General features: G+C 43.6%; 1 protein-coding gene across 1 annotated transcript in view; it reads left to right on the top strand.

The window, feature by feature from the left end:
• LOC129861137 (pre-mRNA splicing regulator USH1G-like) overlaps positions 1-18,751 on the top strand; it is a 35,438-nt gene extending 16,687 nt beyond the window's left edge. Inside the window, exons 3-6 of the mRNA XM_055932301.1 lie at positions 15,158-15,388; positions 15,624-15,785; positions 15,976-16,700; positions 18,119-18,751. Coding sequence (XP_055788276.1) covers positions 15,158-15,388; positions 15,624-15,785; positions 15,976-16,698 — 1,116 coding nt within the window. The 3' untranslated portion in view covers positions 16,699-16,700; positions 18,119-18,751. The remainder of the gene's footprint in view (positions 1-15,157; positions 15,389-15,623; positions 15,786-15,975; positions 16,701-18,118) is intronic.
• The last annotated feature ends 3,019 nt before the right edge of the window (positions 18,752-21,770 follow it).

Raw genomic sequence — 21,770 nt, 5'->3', positions numbered from 1 at the left:
TATTTTCTGTGATTTACTTTCCTGTACAGTTGATGTACAGTTGCTGTACAGTTGCTGTACAGTTGATAACCATTGCTATGAACGTTAAGAACCCAACCTTACTGAAGCATAAATCACTCATAGGCCTCGGTCTACTCACAGGGATTCTCTCAGAACCCTCACTCTTGACCCATCCTCTACTTTCTTCACTACCTCAGCATACGTTAATTTATGCACTACTCTGACTGTGGCCATTTCAACCTGCGTCTCTTGCACCGGACACTTCCGATCCCCAGCAATATGGGCACCCCTACAGGTAACACACACAACTGTATCCACCAAAACTACACAATTCTCTGTCCTTGTCCTCTAACACACTTCCCACATCTAGGATTCTCCCTCCTATACACTGCTTCTACCCCCAAGCCATAAGAATCCTGAACAGCTAATCAAATGGCTACCCAGACTATTTGCATTGCCCCCCTCTCAAATCAAATCAAGTTTATTTTATATAGCTCTTCGTACATCAGCTAATATCTCGAAGTGCTGTACAGAAACCCAGCCTAAAACCCCAAACAGCAAGCAATGCAGGTGTAGAAGCACGGGGGCTAGGAAAAACTCCCTAGAAAGGTCAAAACCTAGGAAGAAACCTAGAGAGGAACCAGGCTATGAGGGGTGGCCAGTCCTCTTCTGGCTGTGCCGGGTGGAGATTATAACAGAACATGGCCAAGATGTTCAAAATGTTCATAAGTGACAAGCATGGTCAAATAATAATCAGGAATAAATGTCAGTTGGCTTTTCATAGCCGATCATTAAGAGTTGAAAACAGCAGGTCTGGTACAGGTAGGGGTTCCATAACCGCAGGCAGAACAGTTGAAACTGGAACAGCAGCAAGGCCAGGTGGACTGGGGACAGCAAGCAGTCATCATGCCCGGTAGTCCTGACGTATGGTCCTAGGGTTCAGGTTCTCCGAGAGAGAGAAAGAAAGAAAGAGAGAAGGAGAGAATTAGAGAGAGCATACTTAAATTCACACAGGACACTGGATAAGACAGGAGAAGTACTCCAGATATAACCAACTGACCCTAGCCCCCCGACACATAAACTACTGCAGCATAAATCCTGGAGGCTGAGAAAGGAGGGGTCAGGAGACACTGTGGCCCCATCCGATGATACCCCAGGACAGGGCCAAACAGGAAGGATATAACCACACCAAACTTTGCCAAAGCACAGCCCCCGCACCACTAGAGGGATATCTTCAACCACCAACTTACAACACCTGAGACAAGGTATAGGTATAGCCCACAAAGATCTCCACCACAGCACAAACCAAGGGGGGGCGCCAACCCAGACAGGAAGATCACGTCAGTAACTCAACCCACTCAAGTGACGCACCCCTCCTAGGGACGGCATGAAAGAGCACCAGTAAGCCAGTGACTCAGCCCCTGTAATAGGGTTAGAGGCAGAGAATCCCAGTGGAGAGAGGGGAACCGGCCAGGCAGAGACGGCAAGGGCGGTTCGTTGCTCCAGAGCCTTTCCGTTCACCTTCACACTCCTGGGCCAGACTACACTCAATCATATGACCTACTGAAGAGATAAGTCTTCAGTAAAGACTTAAAGGTTGAGACCGAGTCTGCGTCTCTCACATGGGTAGGCAGACCGTTCCATAAAAATGGAGATCTATAGGAGAAAGCCCTGCCTCCAGCTGTTTGCTTAGAAATTCTAGGGACAATTAGGAGGCCTGCTTCTTGTGACCGTAGCGTACGTGTAGGTATGTACGGCAGGACCAACTCGGAAAGATAGGTAGGAGCAAGCCCATGTAACGCTTTATAGGTTATCAGTAAAACCTTGAAATCAGCCCTTGCCTTAACAGGAAGCCAGTGTAGGTGAAGCTAGCACTGGAGTAATATGATCAAATTTCTTGGTTCTAGTCAGGATTCTAGCAGCCGTATTTAGCACTAACTGAAGTTTATTTAGTGCTTTATCCGGGTAGCCGGAAAGTAGAGCATTGCAGTAGTCTAACCTAGGAGTAACAAATGCATGGATGAATTTTTCTGCATCATTTTTGGACAGAAAATGTCTGATTTTTGCAATGTTACGTAGATGGAAAAAATCTGTCCTTGAAACAGTCTTGATATGTTCGTCAAAAGAGAGATCAGGGTCAAGAGTAACGCCGAGGTCCTTCACAGTTTTATTTGAGACGACTTTACAACCATCAAGATTAATTGTCAGATTCAACAGAAGATCTCTTTGTTTCTTGGGACCTAGAACAAGCATCTCTGTTTTGTCTGAGTTTAAAAGTAGAATGTTTTCAGCCATCCACTTCCTTATGTCTGAAACACAGGCTTCTAGCGAGGGCAATTTTGGGGCTTCACCATGTTTCATTGAAATGTACAGCTGTGTGTCATCCGCATAGCAGAGAAAGTTAACATTATGTTTTCGAATAACATCCCCAAGAGGTAAAATATATAGTGAAAACAATAGCGGTCCTAAAACGGAACCTTGAGGAACACCGAAATGTACAGTTGATTTGTCAGAGGACAAACCATTCACAGAGACAAACTGATATCTTTCCGACAGATAAGATCTAAACCAGGCCAGAACTTGTCCGTGTAGGCCAATTTGGGTTTCCAGTCTCTCCAAAAGAATGTGGTGATCGATGGTGTCAAAGGCAGCACTAAGGTCTAGTAGCACGAGGACAGATGCAGAGCCTCGGTCTGACGCCATTAAAAGTTCATTTACCACCTTCACAAGTGCAGTCTCAGTACTATGATGGGGTCTAAAACCAGACTGAAGCATTTCGTATACATCATTTGTCTTCAGGAAGGCAGTGAGTTGCTGCGCAACAGCTTTTTCTAAAATCTTTGAGAGGAATGGAAGATTCGATATAGGCCAATAGTTTTTTATATTTTCCGGGTCAAGGTTTGGCTTTTTCAAGAGAGGCTTTATTACTGCCACTTTTAGTGAGTTTGGTACACATCCGGTGGATAGAGAGCCGTTTATTATGTTCAGCATAGGAGGGCCAAGCACATGAAGCAGCTCGTTCAGTAGTTTAGTTGGTATAGGATCCAGTATGCAGCTTGAAGGTTTAGAGGCCATGATTATTTTCATCATTGTGTCAAGAGATATAGTACTAAAACACTTAAGTGTCTCTCCCGATCCTAGGCCCTGGCAGAGCTGTGCAGATCCAGGACAGCTAAGCCCTGGAGGAATACGCAGATTTAAAGAGGAGTCCGTAATTTGCTTTCTAATGATCACGATCTTTTCCTCAAAGAAATTCATGAATTTATTACTGCTGAAGTGAAAGCCGTCCTCTCTTGGGGAATGCTGCTTTTTAGTTAGCTTTGCAACAGTATCAAAAATAAATTTTGTATTGTTCTTATTTTCCTCAATTAAGTTGGAAAAGTAGGATGATCGAGCAGCAGTGAGGGCTCTTCGATACTGCACGGTACTGTCTTTCCAAGCTAGTCGGAAGACTTCCAGTTTGGTGTTGCGCCATTTCCGTTCCAATTTTCTGGAAGCTTGCTTCAGAGCTCGGGTATTTTCTGTATACCAGGGAGCTAGTTTCTTATGACAAATGTTTTTCGTTTTTAGGGGTGCAACTGCATCTAGGGTATTGCGCAAGGTTAAATTGAGTTCCTCAGTTAAGTGGTTAACTGATTTTTGTCCTCTGACGTCCTTGGGTAGGCAGAAGGAGTCTGGAAGGGCATCAAGGAATTTTTGTGTTGTCTGAAAATTTATAGCACGACTTTTGATGCTCCTTGGTTGGGGTCTGAGCAGATTATTTGTTGCGATTGCAAACGTAATAAAATGGTGGTACGATAGTCCAGGATTATGAGGAAAAACATTAAGATCTACAACATTTATTCCATGGGACAAAACTAGGTCCAGAGTATGACTGTGGCAGTGAGTAGGTCCAGAGACATGTTGGACAAAACCCACTGAGTCGATGATGGCTCCGAAAGCCTTTTGGAGTGGGTCTGTGGACTTCTCCATATGAATATTAAAATCACCAAAAATTAGAATATGATCTGCTATGACTACAAGGTCCGATAGGAATTCAGGGAACTCAGAGAGGACCGCTGTATATGGCCCAGGAGGCTTGTAAACAGTAGCTATAAAAAGTGATTGAGTAGGCTGCATAGATTTCATGACTAGAAGCTCAAAAGACGAAAACGTCATTTTTTTTTTTGTAAATTGAAATTTTCTATCGTAAATGTTAGCAACACCTCCGCCTTTGCGGGATGCACGGGGGATATGGTCACTAGTGTCACCAGGAGGAGAGGCCTCATTTAACACAGTAAATTCATCAGGCTTAAGCCATGTTTCAGTCAGGCCAATCACATCAAGATTATGATCAGTGATTAGTTCATTGACTATAACTGCCTTTGAAGTGAGGGATCTAACATTAAGTAACCCTATTTTGAGATGTGAGGTATCATGATCTCTTTCAATAATGGCAGGAATGGAGGAGGTCTTTATCCTAATGAGATTGCTAAGGCGAACACCGCCATGTTTAGTTTTGCCCAACCTAGATCGAGGCACAGACACAGTCTCAATGGGGATGGCTGAGCTGACTACACTGACTATGCTAGTGGCAGACTCCACTAAGCTGGCAGGTTGGCTAACAGCCTGCTGCCTGGCCTGCACCCTATTTCATTGTGGAGCTAGAGCAGTTAGAGCCCTGTCTATGTTGGTAGATAAGATGAGAGCACCCCTCCAGCTAGGATGGAGTCCGTCACTCCTCAGCAGGTCAGGCTTGGTCCTGTTTGTGGGTGAGTCCCAGAAAGAAGGCCAATTATCTACAAATTCTATCTTTTCGGAGGGGCAGAAAACAGTTTTCAACCAGCGATTGAGTTGTGAGACTCTGCTGTAGAGCTCGTCACTCCCCCTAACTGGGAGGGGGCCAGAGACAATTACTCGATGCCGACACATCTTTCTAGCTGATTTACACGCTGAAGCTATGTTGCGCTTGGTGACCTCTGACTGTTTCATCCTAACATCGTTGGTGCCGACGTGGATAACAATATCTCTATACTCTCTACACTCGCCAGTATTAGCTTTAGCCAGGACCATCTTCAGATTAGCCTTAACTTCGGTAGCCCTGCCCCCTGGTAAACAGTGTATGATCGCTGGATGATTTGTTTTAAGTCTAATACTGCGGGTAATGGAGTCGCCAATGACTAGGGTTTTCAATTTGTCAGAGCTAATGGTGGGAGCCTTCGGCGTCTCAGACCCCGTAACTGGAGGAGTAGAGACAAGAGAAGACTCGGCCTCAGACTCCGAGTCGCTACTTAATGGGGAAAACCGGTTGAAAGTTTCTGTTGGCTGAATGAGCGACACCAGTTGAGCATTCCTACAGCATTTCCCTTCAGAAGCCATGAGAAAGTTGTCCGGCTGCGGGGATTGTGCGAGGGGATTTATACTAACGTTACTATCTGTACTTACTGTTGGCACAGACGCTGTTTCATCCTTTCCTACACTGAAATTACCCTTGCCTAACGATTGCGTCTGAAGCTGGGCTTGCAGCACAGCTATCCTCGCCATAAGGCGATCGTTCTCCTGTATATTATGAGTACAGCGACTGCAATTAGAAGACATCATGTTAATGTTACTACTTAGCTTCGGCTGTTGAAAGTGCTGACGGACCATGTCCAGATAAAGCGTCCGGAGTGAAAAAGTTGAAGGAGGGAAAAAAGTTGTGATGGAAAAACTAAAAATATCAACGGTAATTAAAAAGAAAAAAAAACAAACGTAAAGTTGTCAGCTAGTAAAGTAAGGTTGGCAACAAAACGCAAAGCAACACGTCTGCAAATTCAAGAGGAAATTTCAAATTCCCCTCTCTTTTTACATTGCTGCTACTCTGTTTATTATCTATGCATAGTCACTTTAACTCTACCTACTTGTACATATTACCTCAACTATCCTGTGCCCCCGCACATTGACTCTGTACCGGTAACCCCTGTATATAGCCCTGCTACTGTTATTTTACTGCTGCTCTTTAATTATTTGTTACTTTTATTTTTAACTTATCTATTTTTTACTTCACACTTATTTTTCTTAAAACTGCATTGTTGGTTAAGGGGTTATAAGTAAGCATTTCACTATAAGGTCTACTACACCTGTTGTATTCGGCACATGTGACTAATACAATTTGATTTGATGCAACATGACCATGAATGTTGCACGTGAAACAACGCAGTAGATTTCGCACAAATGTCTAACAGGATAACTGATATATCCTAACATGACTTTGTAGGGTGGAGATTCTGATTCAAAAGGAATGACAGTGACTCCTCTGTTTCACCACCAAGTCTGCGACACACCAAACGGCGGGCGCCACAAATATCAGGAATCTTCAACTTCAATTGCGCCATCTCCACACTTAACGCTACCCCAAAAATTACTATTTTCAATGGTGCCCTGTTCCTAAGAGCAAAGCAAGAAACAAATATTGACCTAAGTCGTGCGACATGGAGCGCCTGCTCCCTCTGATCAAAAGAAACACAAACAAATATCACAAGTCCACCACAGGCTAGCTTCACTGATTCAACTTCACCCAACTCCTTTCTCACCCACCCTGAAACCACAAATGGATCCGCCAAAAAGGCAAGGGTCCACTTTCTCCCAAAAATCACTCCTACTGGACCAGATGCTTCATTATCATGTCCAAACTCGCCGGTCCTCACTCTCGTCAGGTTCCATCTCTGAGCTACTGGAGCGCGTAACTCTCTTTTTGCACTTGACGCCAACCTTCCTCACCACACCGCTTCCCTCTACACTCAGCTCCTTCTCGGCGGTCATCACTGTACCTGCCACCGCATTTTATTCAACCTCTCTCGTCACGTTCAATTTCCTTCTGTAGCTCTTCCAAAAGTTCTGTGTTATTCTCCATTCCATATTCACTCACAACATATTCCACTTCTCTCCTTTTTTTCATGTCCGCCATCCTCTCCTTCATCAGATCTTCCAGAAGGCTTATGCAATCCTCCACTCCATATATATATATATATATGTCATGACGTTGGCCTAGGGGTAGGTTTATGACAGTCATAAATACCTCTTTCCCCCCTTTTCCCTCTCCCTACTATAACTGATGTGACATAAGAAAACCCCTTGGTTAACATAGAGATTCTGGGAACATCAGAAGTGGGGGGAAATTAACTATATTCTGGTAATCCGACCAACTGAACATATGCGTTGGTACTTAAGGTATATTATGTCAGTTCGGTTGCCCTCTGACACATTCTCATCAATGATAGAATGACATAAACTCTACTGTGGAAAGAAACGTCTAAACGTCAGAGGTATCGGATTCACATGGAATTGTTGTTTAATTCAAATGTTTGAATATGAAATTATTTGTGAAGAGATTAAATGTAATTTTAGCTTCCAAATGAGAGATTTGGATTTTCATAAATTTGGGCTTCTGCTCAACTAGGGGCCCGCCCCTGTGAAGAGACATGGGTTATAAACTTTTCAGACACACCCCTCTCCCTCCACTATAAAAGCCATTGACAAAAATATAACTTCCTGTTCCGGGTACATTTAGGATGACGATCCGATGTCAGAATGGTTCAGATAATAACTACCGAACTAAGCCAACATCAGCATGGACTTTGGTTGTAAATGGTATGAACTTTGAACTCGTATTCACTACAGAAGTGATACCTCCTAGCCGTTGAGTTGGCAACAGCTGCTACAAACGCAGGTTAGGAAGGACAGTCAGACTATCCCGTCTACTACACATCAACGTTACTCCAATGTATCCAGCGACCACCAGAGACATTCTTCAAAGGACAGAGGACTCGGGTTGGCGACACGGTCCATCTACCACCAACCTACTGAAGCGCAGCTCAGAGTAAATATTTATTGCATTTTCCTTTCCATATGGGCGGTAATTTAGAATGCATAAGATACGGTATTTACGATGGTACAGCTTCGCCTATGTTCCAGTCTCCCGCTCTTTCACTAAAATCCCACCCCTTTTCTTTGTGTAACAAGCTGTCATATCTATTCCGCCCGCTAGGGACGTTTTTCTTTATGACGGCACTTTGTAATCAAGTTAGGATTTAATTGTGTATGTGTGTTTCTGTGTGATTAGTTAAGTATTTAGTAAATAAATAATTAAACCCAATTTTGTATTGCTGATTCAACTTGTTAGCCAGGATTCTTGCAGATAACCAAGGATTTACCACTTTCAGATGAGACTGAATAAAATGACGATTAATGTGACTGCTATGGATGTAAAATATTACTAAATCTTTAAGAGTTTATTCGGAAGATAACAGCTCTATAAATATTATTTTGTGGTGTCCCTCTCTAGTTAATTATATTTACATGATTAGTTCAATCAGGTAATATTAATTACGGAGAAATTATTTTATAGAATAGCATGTCATAGCAATTAATCTGGCATAGCCAAAGACACGACATATATATATATATATTCTTTTTTTCCTCCTTTATTTAACCAAGTAGGTCAGTTGAGAACAAGTTCTCATTTACAACTGCGACCTGGCCAAGATAAAGCAAAGAAGTGCGACAAAAAACAACAACACAGTGTTACACATGGGATAAACAAAAGTACAGTCAATAACAATAGAAAAATCTATATACAGTGTGTGCAAATGGAGGAGGCAATAAAGGAGGTAAGGCAATAAATAGGCCATAGTAGCGAAGTAATTACAATTCAGCAAATTAACACTGGAGTGATAGATGTGCAGATGATGATGTGCAAGTAGAAATACTGGTGTGCAAAAAAGTTTATAAAAACAATATGGGGATGAGGTAGGTAGTTGGATGGGTTATTAACAGATGAACTGTGTACAGCTGCAGCGATCGGTGAGCTGCTCAGATAGCTGATGCTTAAAGTTAGTGAGGGAGATATGAGTCTCCAACTTCAGCGATTTTTGCAATTCCTTTCAGTCATTGGCAGCAGAGAACTGGAAGGAAAGGCGGCCAAAGTAGGTGTTGGCTTTGGGGATGACCAGTGAGATTTATCTGCTGGAGCACATGCTACGGGTGGGTGTTGTTATGGTGACCAGTGAGCTGAGATAAGGCGGAGCTTTACCTTGCAAAGACTTATAGATGACCTGGAGCCAGTGGGTCTGGCGACGAATATGAAGCGAGGGCCAGCCGACGAGAGCATACAGGTCACAGTGGTGGGTGGTATATGGGGCTTTGGTGACAAAATGGATGGCACTGTGATAGACTGCATCCAGTTTGCTGAGTAGAGTGTTGGAGGCTATTTTGTAAATGACATCGCCGAAGTCGAGGATCGGTAGGATAGTCAGTTTTACGAGGGTATGTTTGGCAGCATGAGTGAAGGATGCTTTGTTGCGAAATAGGAAGCCGGTTCTAGATTTAATTTTGGATTGGAGATGCTTAATATGAGTCTGGAAGGAGAATTTACAGTCTAACCAGACACCTAGGTATTTGTAGTTGTCCGCATATTCTAAGTCAGAATCGTCCAGAGTAGTGATGCTAGTCGGGCGGGCAGGTGCGGGCAGCGATCGGTTGAAGAGCATGCATTTAGTTTTACTAGCGTTTAAGAGCAGTTGGAGGCCACGGACGGAGTGTTGTATGGCATTGAAGCTCGTTTGGAGGTTTGTTAACACAGTGTCACAAGAAGGGCCAGATGTGTACAGAATGGTGTCGTCTGCATAGAGGTGGATCAAGGAATCATTAGCAGCAAGAGCGACATCATTGATGTACACAGAGAAAAGGGTCGGCCCGAGAATTGAACCCTTTGGCACCCCCATAGAGACTGCCAGAGGTCCAGACAACAGGCCCTCCGATTTCACACACTGAACTCTATCTGAGAAGTAGTTGGTCAACCAGTCATTTGAGAAACCAAGGCTGTTGAGTGTGCCGATAAGAATGTGGTGATTGACAGAGTCGAAAGCCTTGGCCAGGTCGATGAAGACGGCTGCACAGTGTACTGTCTTTTATTGTCTGCGGTTATGATATCGTTTAGTACCTTGAGCGTGGCTGAGGTGCACCCGTGACCAGTTTGGAAACCGGATTGCACAGCAGAGAAGGTACGGTGGGATTCAAGATGGTCAGTGATCTGCTTGTTAACTTGGCTTTCGAAGACTTTAGAAAGGCAGGGCAGGATGGATATAGGTCTATAACAGTTTGGCTCTAGTGTCACCCCCTTTGAAGAGGGGGATGACCGCGGCAGCTTTCCAATCTTTAGGAATCTCGGACGATACGAAAGAGAGGTTGAACAGACTAGTAATGGGTTTGCAACAATGGCGGCGGATAATTTTAGAAAGAGAGGGTCCAGATTGTCTAGCCCAGCTGATTTGTACAGGTCCAGGTTTTGCAGATCTTTCAGAACATCAGGTATCTGGATTTGGGTGAAGGAGAAGCTGGGGAGGCTTGGGCACGTAGCTGCGGGGGGTGCGGAGCTGTTGGCCGGGGTTGGGGTAGCCTGGAGGAAAGCATGGCCAGCCGTAGAGAAATGCTTATTGAAATTCTTGATTATTGTGGATTTATCGGTGGTGACAGTGTTTCCTAGCCTCAGTGCAGTGGGCAGCTGGGAGGAGGTGCTCTTATTCTCCATCTAATTTACAGTGTCACAGAACTTTTTGGAGTTAGAGCCGCAGGATGCAAATTTCTGTTAGGAAAACAAAGGCTAGCTTTTTCAAACTGACTGTGTGTATTGGTTCCTGTCTTCCCTGAAAAGTTGCATATCGCAGGGACTATTTGATGCTAGTGCAGTACGCCACAGGATGTTTTTGTGCTGGTCGAGAGCAGTCAGGTCTGAAGTGAACCAAGAGCTATATCTGTTCTTAGTTCTACATTTTTTGAAAGGGGCATGCTTATTTAAGATGGTGAGGAAATTACTTTTAAAGAACAACCAGGCATCCTCTACTGACAGGATGAGGTCAATATCCTTCCAGGATACCCGGGGCAGATCGATTAGAAAGGCCTGTTCGCAGAAGTGTTTTAGGGAGCATTTGAAAGTGATGAGGCGTGGTCATTTGACCGCGAACCCACAATGGATGCAGGTAATGAGGCAGTGATCGCTGAGATTCTGATTGAAAACAGCAGAGGTGTATTTGGAGGGCAAGTTAGTCAGGATAATATCTATGAGGGTGCCCATGTTTACGGATTTAGGGTTGTACCTGGTGGGTTCCTTGATAATTTGTGTGAGATTGAGGGCATCTAGTTTAGATTGTAGGACGGCCAGGGTGTTAAGCATATCCCAGTTTAGGTCACCTAGCAGAACGAACTCTGAAGATAGGTGGCGGCCAATCAATTCACATATGGTGTCCAGGGCACAGCTGGGAGCTGAGGGGGGTCTATAACAGGCGGCAACATTGAGAGACTTATTTCTGGAGAGATTCATTTTTTTAATTAGAAGCTCGAACTGTTTGGGCATAGACCTGGAAAGTATGACAGAACTTTGCAAGCTATCTTCTGCAGTAGATTGCAACTCCTTCCCCTCTGGCAGTTCTATTTAGATGGAAAATGATGTAGTTGGGGATGGAAATCTAAGAATTTTTGGTCGTCTTCCTAAGCCAGGATTCAGACACGACAAGGACATCAGGGTTGGCGGAGTGTGCAAAAGCAGTGAGTAAAACAAACTTAGGGGGAGGCTTCTGATGTTAACATGCATGAAACCAAGGCTTTTACCGTTTCAGAAGTCAACAAATGAGAGCGCCTGGGGACACACAGGGCCTGGGTTAACCTCTACATCACCCGAGGAACAAAGGAGGAGTAGGATGAGGGTACGGCTAAAGGCTACTGGTCGTTTAGTGCGTTGGGGACAGAGAATTAAAGGAGCAGATTTCTGGGCGTAGCAGAATAGATTCAGGGCATAATGTACAGACGGGTAGGGTGCGGGTAGAGTGGAGGTAAACCCGGGCATTGAGTGATGATGAGAAAGGTTGCATCTCTGGAGGCACTAGTTATGCTAGGTGAGGTCATGGCATGCGTGGGAGGTGGGACAAAAGATGTGGGACAAAAGAGGTATCTGAGGCATGTTGAGGGCTAGGGGCTCCTCAGTAAAATAAAACATTGATAACTACCCTAAACAACAGTATACAAGGCATATCGACATTAGAGAGAGACATAAAGCGAGGCATAAAGCAATCACAGGTGTTGATTGGGAGAGCTAGCTAAGACAACACTGGGTAAGACAACAACAGCTAATTAGGTAAGACAACAACAACAACAACAGGTAAAATGGCGATGAATGGGCAGAGAGGGTCAGTTAACTACACACAGCGCCTGAGTTCGAGGCTGGGGCCGACAGATAAACAGAATAAACAAAATGGAGTACCGTGATTGCTCTGTAGCCAGGTGATCATAGGGTGCAGTGAACAGCAATAGATTAAACAGGGAAGCCGTTAGGTAGTCGTTACTACGCTAGCAAGCGGGAGACACGGCGTACATAAAGATAGCAGGCCGGGGCTAGCAGAAGCGCCTTCACCGATGTCCGGCAAAGGCCGATTGAGGGCACAACGGACGGAATTAGGTCGGCAGACCAGTCGTGATGGATCGGCGGGACTCTGTGTCGACAAAGGGTCCAGGCCAATTGGCAAAAGAGATATTGTAGCTGGAGTAATTTTGTTTGCTAGCCGAGGAATGCGCCTGGCTCGAGGCTAACTGGTGCTTGCTTTGGGACAAGGGTGTTAGCCACTATAGACACTCGGTAGCAGCTAGCTAGCTATGATCCGATGCAAAGGTCCAGAGCTTACGGCAGGAATCTGTTGATGTAGTGGCTTCCAGTCGTGATAGTGATGATTCCGGGAGGCATCAGCTCTGTATCCGAGTGATCATAGGGTCCACTGAGCAGGCCGGGAGATGGGAATGGCTCAAGGCTAGCTTTGGGGCTGGGCCATTCGGTAGCAGCCAGCTAGCTGCGATGATATGGAGTAATGGTCCAGGGTTGACATGTGCAGACTGGCGGGTATTATCCAGACTAAATGCGGCTGGTGTCTGCGCTAAAGGTAAAGGCCGCTAGAAGTGGCTAACAATGACTAAATAGCTAGTAGCTAATTCGCTGGTTAGCCTCTGATGGCTAGCTTCCGATGGAGGTTATAGCTATAAGGTCTAAAAATAGCAGATCCGTATCACATTGGGTGAGGCGGGTTGCCGGAAGGTATATTTCATTTAAAAATGGAAAAAGAGATTTGAAATATATAAAAAACAGACGGAAAAAAACTACATTTACACGGGACAATGACAAACACGTGTGCACTGCTACGCCATCTTTGATTACCTTATATACACATAATACAGTTGAAGTCGGAGGTTTACATACACTTAGGTTGGAGTCATTAAAACTCGTTTTTCAACCACTCCACACATTTCTTGTTAATTTCTTGTTGGTGCAGAAAGTGCAAATCAATCCCAGAACAACAGCAAGGGACCTTGTGAAGATGCTGGAGGAAACAGGTACAAAAGTATCTATATCCACAGTAAAATGAGTCCTATAACGACATAACCTGAAAGGCCGTTCAGCAAGGAAGAAGCCACTGCTCCAAAACCGCCATAAAAAAGCCAGACTATGGTTTGCACCTGCACATGGGGACAAAGATCATACTTTTTGGAGAAATGTCCTCTGGTCTGATGAAACAAAAATAGAACTGCCATAATGACCATTGTTATGTTTGGAGGAAAAGGGAGGAGGCTTGCAAGCCGAAGAACATCATCCCAACCGTGAAGCACGGGGGTGGCAGCATCATGTTGTGTGGGTGCTTTGCTGTAGGAGGGACTGGTGCACTTCACAAAATAGATGGCATCATGAGGGAGGGAAATTATGTGGATATATTGGAGCAACATCTCAAGACATCAGTCAGGAAGTCAAAGCTTGGTCTTCCAAATGGAGAATGACCCGAAGCACACTTCCAAAGTTGTGGCAAAATGGCTTAAGGACAACAAAGTCAAGGTAATGGAGTGGCCATCACAAAGCCCTGTCCTCAATCCTATAGAAAATTTGTGGGCAGAACTGAAAAAGCGTGTGCGAGCAAGGAGGCCTACAAACCTGACTCAGTTACACCAGCTTTGTCAGGAGGAATGGGCCAGAATTCACCCAATTTATTGTGGGAAGCTTGTGAAGGCTACACAAAATATTTGACCCAAGTTAAACAATTTAAAGGCAATGCTACCAAATACTAATTGAGTGTATGTAAACTTCTGACCCACTGGGAATGTGATGAATGAAATAAATGCAGAAATAAATAATTCTCTCTACTATTATTCTGACATTTCACATTCTTAAAATAAAGGGGTGATCCTATTTGACCTAAAACAGGGAATTTGTACTCAGATTAAATATCAGGAATTGTGAAAAACTGAGTTTAAACGTATTTGGCTAAAGTGTATGTAAACTTCCGACTTCAACAGAATGTTATTCTCTTCTTGTCACACACTCTGTTTTATTTGTAAAAGTTGTGAGACTACCTAAACCATATAAACTGGAACAACTGTTTCAGTAACGGGTAAAATAAGTCCACATAACATATTGGATTAGTTTAGAATCTTTTTGGGGTAATTTATATTTGAGTAGCATACGATCAATTAATTAACCAATCAATCAATGTACATGCACAAACATAGACATTCAAAAAACAATTCTAAAAATATACCTGCAAGAGAGAATGCTGGGTAATATGATAGTGAAGGGTGTGGTTTTTGTAGAAAGTGATGCCGTATGAGTTTCATTCTCCTGTTTTAGGGAAAAACTAGGTCCTCAAAATAAGGCCTTATGAAACATTTATGGTATTGTGTTATAGAATTCTTTTAAATGACATTAACATATTAGCTTAGGAACTCACTTGGTGAAGTCCAAAGGACTGAAGGTAGATGAATGCAACAGTCATGTCTCTGTCACTAACAAATACAGTCATGGGTGGTAACTTTACAATTTACTTGAAAGGCAATTTCACTTTCAACACTTTTAGTGTTGATTTAAAAAAAAAAAATTTTTTGTTTATTTTTAACACTGGCGAATTAGCTGTGAAGGAACATATACAGGAAGAGTCCTATTCCATCTTTATTGAGACTACTAAATGCACATTTTGAATCAGTAGGTTGTTAAAAAATATATTTAATTTAAATTGTTTTTTAAATTGTAGTCAATTCCACTGCCTGTATGCAAACTGCTATGGTGGTATTTGTGAAGTTTTAAATTGTGAATAAATAAATCTACCTTTCCTATAAGCTGGTGAGCAAGCTGAAAGACAGAGCATTCCGCATGGCGGAGAGGAGGATAAAGGACTGTGTGAAGATGCAGCAGAAACACCACCAGCGGATGGAGAGGAAGTTCCTGAAGGAGAGTGTAGCGTCGGATAACTCAGATGCCATGAGCTTCACTAGTTATAACAGCAGCAGCACGCTAAACCGCAAACTTCCTCAGTTCAACACTCTCACTTCCAATATGCCATACTCACAGGTCAAAAGCATTTCTTCCCTGCTACTTCACTGTCAATTTCTCATTAATGCATTTCCTATTATTTTGATAGTCAACGGCAGTTTGAGTAAATCATTTGATATTGTTTTTCGTTCCTGAGTAAGCTCAGGAAATGTCAGCATTATTCAAATGTCTTGCTTTACATTTTGTAAATTATCTGTGTTAATGTCTTCTTCTGAGTCCACGTTTCGATCTGTGCAATCCTCTCTCTCTATAGGCCACTTTTCACTCCACAGCCAAGGGTAGGACCAAGATTCAGAAGAAGCTAGAGAAGAAGAAACAGGTGGACGGCACCTTCAAGATCTACGAGGATGGGAGGAAGAGTGTACGTTCACTGTCTGGCCTTCAGCTTGGCCAGGACGTCATGTTCCTCAAGCAGGTAAAAAGAGACGCAACACCCAAAACAGTTGGTGAGGTTCTGACTAACGGAAAATACAATTTAGAAAAATAAACACACTATGCTCCCAAACATTAAATGGAGAACCCATTACATTTCCCACAGGATTAGTGCGGAAACCTGGGTTCGCTCCATTAAAATGGGTTCCGATTCATTGATGTTCCTTCAACAGGGCACCTATGCCAACTCTAAGGACCGCTCGCGTCTTAACATCCGGGACATGTTCCCTCACCACGGCAACAACCACGATCACCATGACGATGACCATGATGATTATGACGACGACCATGCGGACACCATCTCCCACATTTCCCGTGCCATAAGCGACCCGGGCCTTCACGAGGCAGCCTATTCTGAGATCAGTGCCGACTCAGGCCGTGACTCTTTGTTCACCCGGCCAGGTCTCGGAACCATGGTGTTCCGACGGAACTACGTATCTGGCGGTCTCTTCGGCATTGGAGCCCCGGACAAGGGTTCTGTGGCTGGCAGTGAACCTGTAGGCCGGGCCCCTAACGTTCGTCTCCGTGGTCACCTCCCACGTCGCCAGCCCAGCCTGGACGATGCAATAGAGATAGACAGCATCGGCAGTGCTCTGAGCCTCCAGGAGAGGCACCTACAGGAGCTGCCCTGGGAGGAGGCTGATGTGGGCCTGGACGAGGAGCTGGAGCCTGAAAACGGACCACTGGAGACCTTCCTGGCCTCCCAGAGCCTGGGGGAGTTCATGCCCATCTTCAGGAAGGAGAAAATCGACCTGGAGGCCCTACTGCTCTGCTCGGACCAGGACCTGACCTCCATACACATCCCCCTGGGACCCAGGAAGAAGCTACTAGAGGCCTGTAAGAGACGGTTGGACACCCTGGAGGAACCAGAGGGCATCAAGGACACTGATCTCTGAAGGTCAGTATTACTTCATGAATTCTATGACAGGCAAAGCACCTTACTTTGATAGTCTACACATGCCTCAAGCAATAGAGGGAATCAAGAACACTGAGCTTTGAGGGTCTGTACAGTAGATTCTTTAAAGGCCTAATGCCTTTTTTCTATCTCAATATAAAATCATTTCTGGTTAAAAATTAAGTACCTTCCTGTGATTGTTTTCAATCAAAATGGTCAAAAATAAAACAAATAGCTTCTTAGCAAGAGCAATTTCTCAAGCAAGAATTTTGTTGGGACTTTCTGGGAGTGGGGAGAGGAAGTCTGAAAACTAGCTAATTGGCAGAGAGGTTTAGAACTCTCTTTCTTATTGGTCTATTAGCGATGCCACCAGGCAGGCCTAAACTACATCCCACCAAAACAGGCTGACATTTCAAACAGCTTTTAAGGCGTCCGCATGCTTCCCAGCCGAAACCGTGCATGCATATATTATGACAACATGTTCTGACGTTTTTGTTGGTTTTGGTCTTTAGCAAGGTTTTTTAGGGCTGTTCGTGCACACAAAACATTTTCTCAAGGCAAGCTGAAGTTTTGTAGCCGAAGTCTACACCCCTTCATCGGGATTGGTCAACAGTAGGGATTCTTCAATTAAGTGTTTGTCGTCATTCAATGAGATACGACTCGTTTTCCTGCACATTTTGTCACTTGAAGTATACTCAAACATCTTAGTTAGATGTAAAATTTAAAAGATCTCCTCTGAAAAAAAGGAAAAATTAATGACAGATTTCTTGAGTTATCTTAGATTAATTCAGACTATTTTGAGGAAGTGTATACTGGTTATGGCATGTCAAGATGGACAAATAGTACTATTACTGCAATTTTCTCGTTTTTCAAGAAATGCTATTTTAACTTCGCCTAGCCGAGTTCTGTGAGTAGCAAACCAAACCTAGTATGCGGACACGTTTACACTAAAAGGACATTTTCACAATTTCACAGTATTATTCCAACCTCATAGTGTGGAAATATATATATATCGCTATATATATATACAACACATTCTAATAATATAATATAGGCCACTTAGCAGACACTACAGACTGACAGTAGAGTAAATTTATTTATTTGTATCAATTTTTGACTCTGAGTCAGTACTAGCAGACTTCCTACCTATGTGTGTAGATGTAGATGATGTAGATGAATGGGGCTATCTAGTGGAGAGCAGTATAACTACACCACAGCATGGCAAAATTACATAATTTATGACTTCAGCTCAAATCAAATTTTATTTGTCACATGCGCCGAATAAAACAGGTAGACCTTACCGTGAAATGCTTACTTACTATTGAAATAGGCATAAGCTATTATAGTAGATTTCTTCTATGATTTATACTACGATTTCTACATTGATTATATAATACTGTACATGTTTTCTTTTGTTTCAGTCACAGAGCAAAGATCCTTTACTGTCATTCAAGATGACACAGGAGGCCTAGACTTGGCAGTGAATGTGGTCCTGCTCTGTCTGGATCAGTTCTAGTTATGAGATGGTGTCATGATCCACAGAGCCTTGCTCTGATGTATCTATACCCAGGGACGTTGCTCCCTGCCTGGGGACACAGAGAAGATTACACTGGGTCTGGTAGAGTCCCCAGTGTACTGGTGCCGTGCATGAGAGGACATCTGTAGTCACACGGCCATATGGTCTGGTAGGGCCATGGGACTGTATCCACGCACATTCTATCACTGGCACACAATCTTGTGATTAGGAATTATTCTCTCTACTCACCGATGTACTCACATGTTGCCCATATGTAATGCTGTATTCCATTTGCAAGTGAACATTTCATCATGTTTTTGTCTGTATATTTGTGCAAACGTGTAATGTTATTTATTATTTATAGAAAATGTTTCATTTATTGTTTATTACAGACTTTATTGTATAGTTTTGTTACTTTACTGTGTATAATAGTGGTACTACAGTTAGCTAAAAGGCTAGGCTGCCCATGCCCAGACTACAATGTCTTAAAAGGCACTCTATTCCCAATACAGTGTCTTTAAAAACAGAAACGTGTACATGTCCCAAATGGCACCCTATTCCCTACATAGTGCACTACTTTTGACCAAGGTCCATAGGGATCTGGTCAAAAGTAGTGCACTATGTAGGGAATAGGGTGCCATTTGGGACATATCCACATTTCTGTTTTTAAGGACAGCTTGTGTTTTTAATGGAGATGCTGGAACATGGTTCTGTGAGGTTATCCGTCAGTCAGTCTGTCTGTGTATTCATCCCAAAAGGCACCCTATCCCTTATGTAGTGCACTTATTTTGGCCAGTGCCCTTAGGGTTCCCTATGCACTATATAGGGAACAGGGTGCTATTTGGAATGCATTCTGTCTGTGCTAAGGTAACTGTTATCTGGGGTTTGCTGAGGGCCTCCAGCCCCGGGGTATAGTGTTTCACAAGAGGTATGCCTGTGGACTGGTGTGTATGACTGTGCATGAATGTGTTTGAATGTAACTTCAAAGATTATGTATGAATACAAACTTTGGGAAACAAAATACGTCATGTTTGGATGTACTCTCATAATAAAAGAATAAAATCTTTATTACAATTAATGAAAGTTACTTTTTTGACACTGATTGTTATCTTGGTAATTGCAACTACAACTGCAACGATGGTTCAGCTGGATAGGTCTTCCCTGCTGTTTCTGTCACTAGTGTTACATTGTGATAACATGACTGACAGCTCCTGTTAGGAATAGAACAACACAGAGTTGATGAAGACTAGAGGGACGAATTAAGATCTGTCTGATAGCCTAGTGCCCTTATGTCCCCTGGGCAGTGTGTGTAGTCTAGAGGGATGAATGAAAGTCTGTCTGATAGCCTATTTCTCCTATGTCCCTATGGTCCTGTATTTACAGTCGTGGCTAAAAGTTTTGAGAATGACACAAATATTAATGTTCACAAAGTCTGCTGCCTCAGTTTGTATGATGGCAATTTGCATATACTCTAGAATGTTATGAAGAGTGATCAGATGAATTGCAATTAATTGCAAAGTCCCTATTTGCAATGCAAATGAACTGAATCCCCCAAAACATTTCCACTGGATTTCAGCCCTGCCACAAAAGGACCAGCTGACATGTCAGTGATTCTCTCGTTCACACAGCTGTGAGTGTTGACGAGGACAAGGCTGGAGATCACTCTGTCATGCTGATTGAGTTCGAATAACAGACTGGAAGCTTCAAAATGAGGGTGGTGCTTGGAATCACTGTTCTTCATCTGTCAACCATGGTTACCTGCAAGGAAACACGTGCCGTCATCATTGCTTTGCACAAAACGGCTTCACAGGCAAAGATATTGCTGCCAGTAAGATTGCACCTAAATCAACCATTTATCAGATCATCAAGAACTTCAAGGAGAGTGGTTCAATTGTTGTGAAGAATGCTTCAGGGCACCCAAGAAAGTCCAGCAAGCGCCAGGACCGTCTCCGAAAGTTGATTCAGCTGCGGGATCGGGGCACCACCAGTACAGAGCTTGCTCAGGAATGGCATCAGGCAGGTGTGAGTTCATCTGCATGCACAGTGAGGGGAAGACTTTTGGAGGATTGCCTGGTGTCAAGAAGGGCAGTAAAGAAGCCACTTCTCTCCAGGAAAAACATCAGGGACAGACTGATATTCTGCAAAAGGTACAGTGATTGGACTGCTGAGGACTGGGGTGAAGTAATTTTCTCTGATGAATCCCCTTTCCGATTGTTTGTGGCATCCGGAAAAAAGCTTGTCCGGAGAAGACAAGGTGAGCGCTACCATCAGTCCTGTGTCATGCTAACAGTAAAGCATCCTGAGACCATTCATGTGTGGGGTTGCTTCTCAGCCAAGGGAGTGGGCTCTCTCACAGTTTTGCCTAAGAACACAGCCATGAATTAAGAATGGTACCAACCCATCCTCCGAGAGCAACTTCTCCCAACCATCCAGGTACAGTTTGGTGACGAACAATGCCTTTTCCAGCATGATGGAGCACCTTGCCATTAGGCAAAAGTGATAACTACGTGGCTCGGGGAACAAAACATCAATATTTTGGGTCCATTGCCAGGAAACTCCCCAGACCTTAATCCCATTGAAAACTTGTGGTTAATCCTCAAGAGGTGGGTGGACAAATAAAAACCCACAAATTCTGACAAACTCCAAGCATTGATTATGCAAGAATGGACTGCCATCAGTCAGGATGTGGCCCAGAAGTTAATTGACAGCATGCCAGGGCGGATTGCAGAGGACTTGAAAAAGAAGGGTCAACACTGCAAAATTTGACTCTGCATCTACTTCATGAAATTGTCAATAAAAGCCTTTGACACTTATGAAATCATTGTAATTATGCTTCAGTATTACATAGTAACATCTGACAAAAATATCTAAAGTCACTGAAGTTAATATTTGTGTCATTCTCAAAACCTTTGGCCACGACTGTAGTCTAGAGGGACGAATTAAGGTCTGTCTGATAGCCTAGTGCTCCCGAGTGGTCGTCTAAGACACTGCATCTCAGTGCTTGAGGGGTCACTACAGACACCCTGGTTCGATTCCAAGCTGTTTCACAACTGGCTGTGATTGGGAGTCCCATAGGGCAGCGCACAATTGGCCTAGCGTCATCTGGGTTTGGCTGGTGTCGGCTGTCATTGTAAATAAGAATTTGTTCTTAACTGACTTGCCTAGTTAAATAAATAAAAATGTCCCCTGGGTTGTGTATGTAGATTAGAGAGACAAATTAAGGTCTGTCTGATAGCTTAGTGCTCCTATGTCCCCTGGGTCAGGTTTTATTAGAGTGAAAACATTTTGAAATGGGGAGGAAATACCTGTCCAATTAGAAAACTGATATTTTAGTTTTCCGTTACAAAAAGTTTTGCTGGTGGGCCCAACTGAACACTACCCTGCAACACTGCTGAACAGTTGGAGTGGTAGTCCAGTCCACTCAGGATACTTCCAGTCCTCCTATTTTGCCTACCTCATTAAGAGCACTGCAGCCAACATGGCACCTGGCCCGCCCAAAACTCTGGCCAACAGCCCATTAAAACACTTGTCTACTCTTTTTCTTTCTTTCTTTCTTT

This window comes from Salvelinus fontinalis, chromosome 1, assembly GCF_029448725.1.
Source record: "Salvelinus fontinalis isolate EN_2023a chromosome 1, ASM2944872v1, whole genome shotgun sequence".
NCBI classification, from domain to species: Eukaryota; Metazoa; Chordata; class Actinopteri; order Salmoniformes; family Salmonidae; genus Salvelinus; species Salvelinus fontinalis.
Note: the sequence above shows the minus strand (reverse complement) of the source record. Positions and strands in the feature narration are given on the sequence as shown.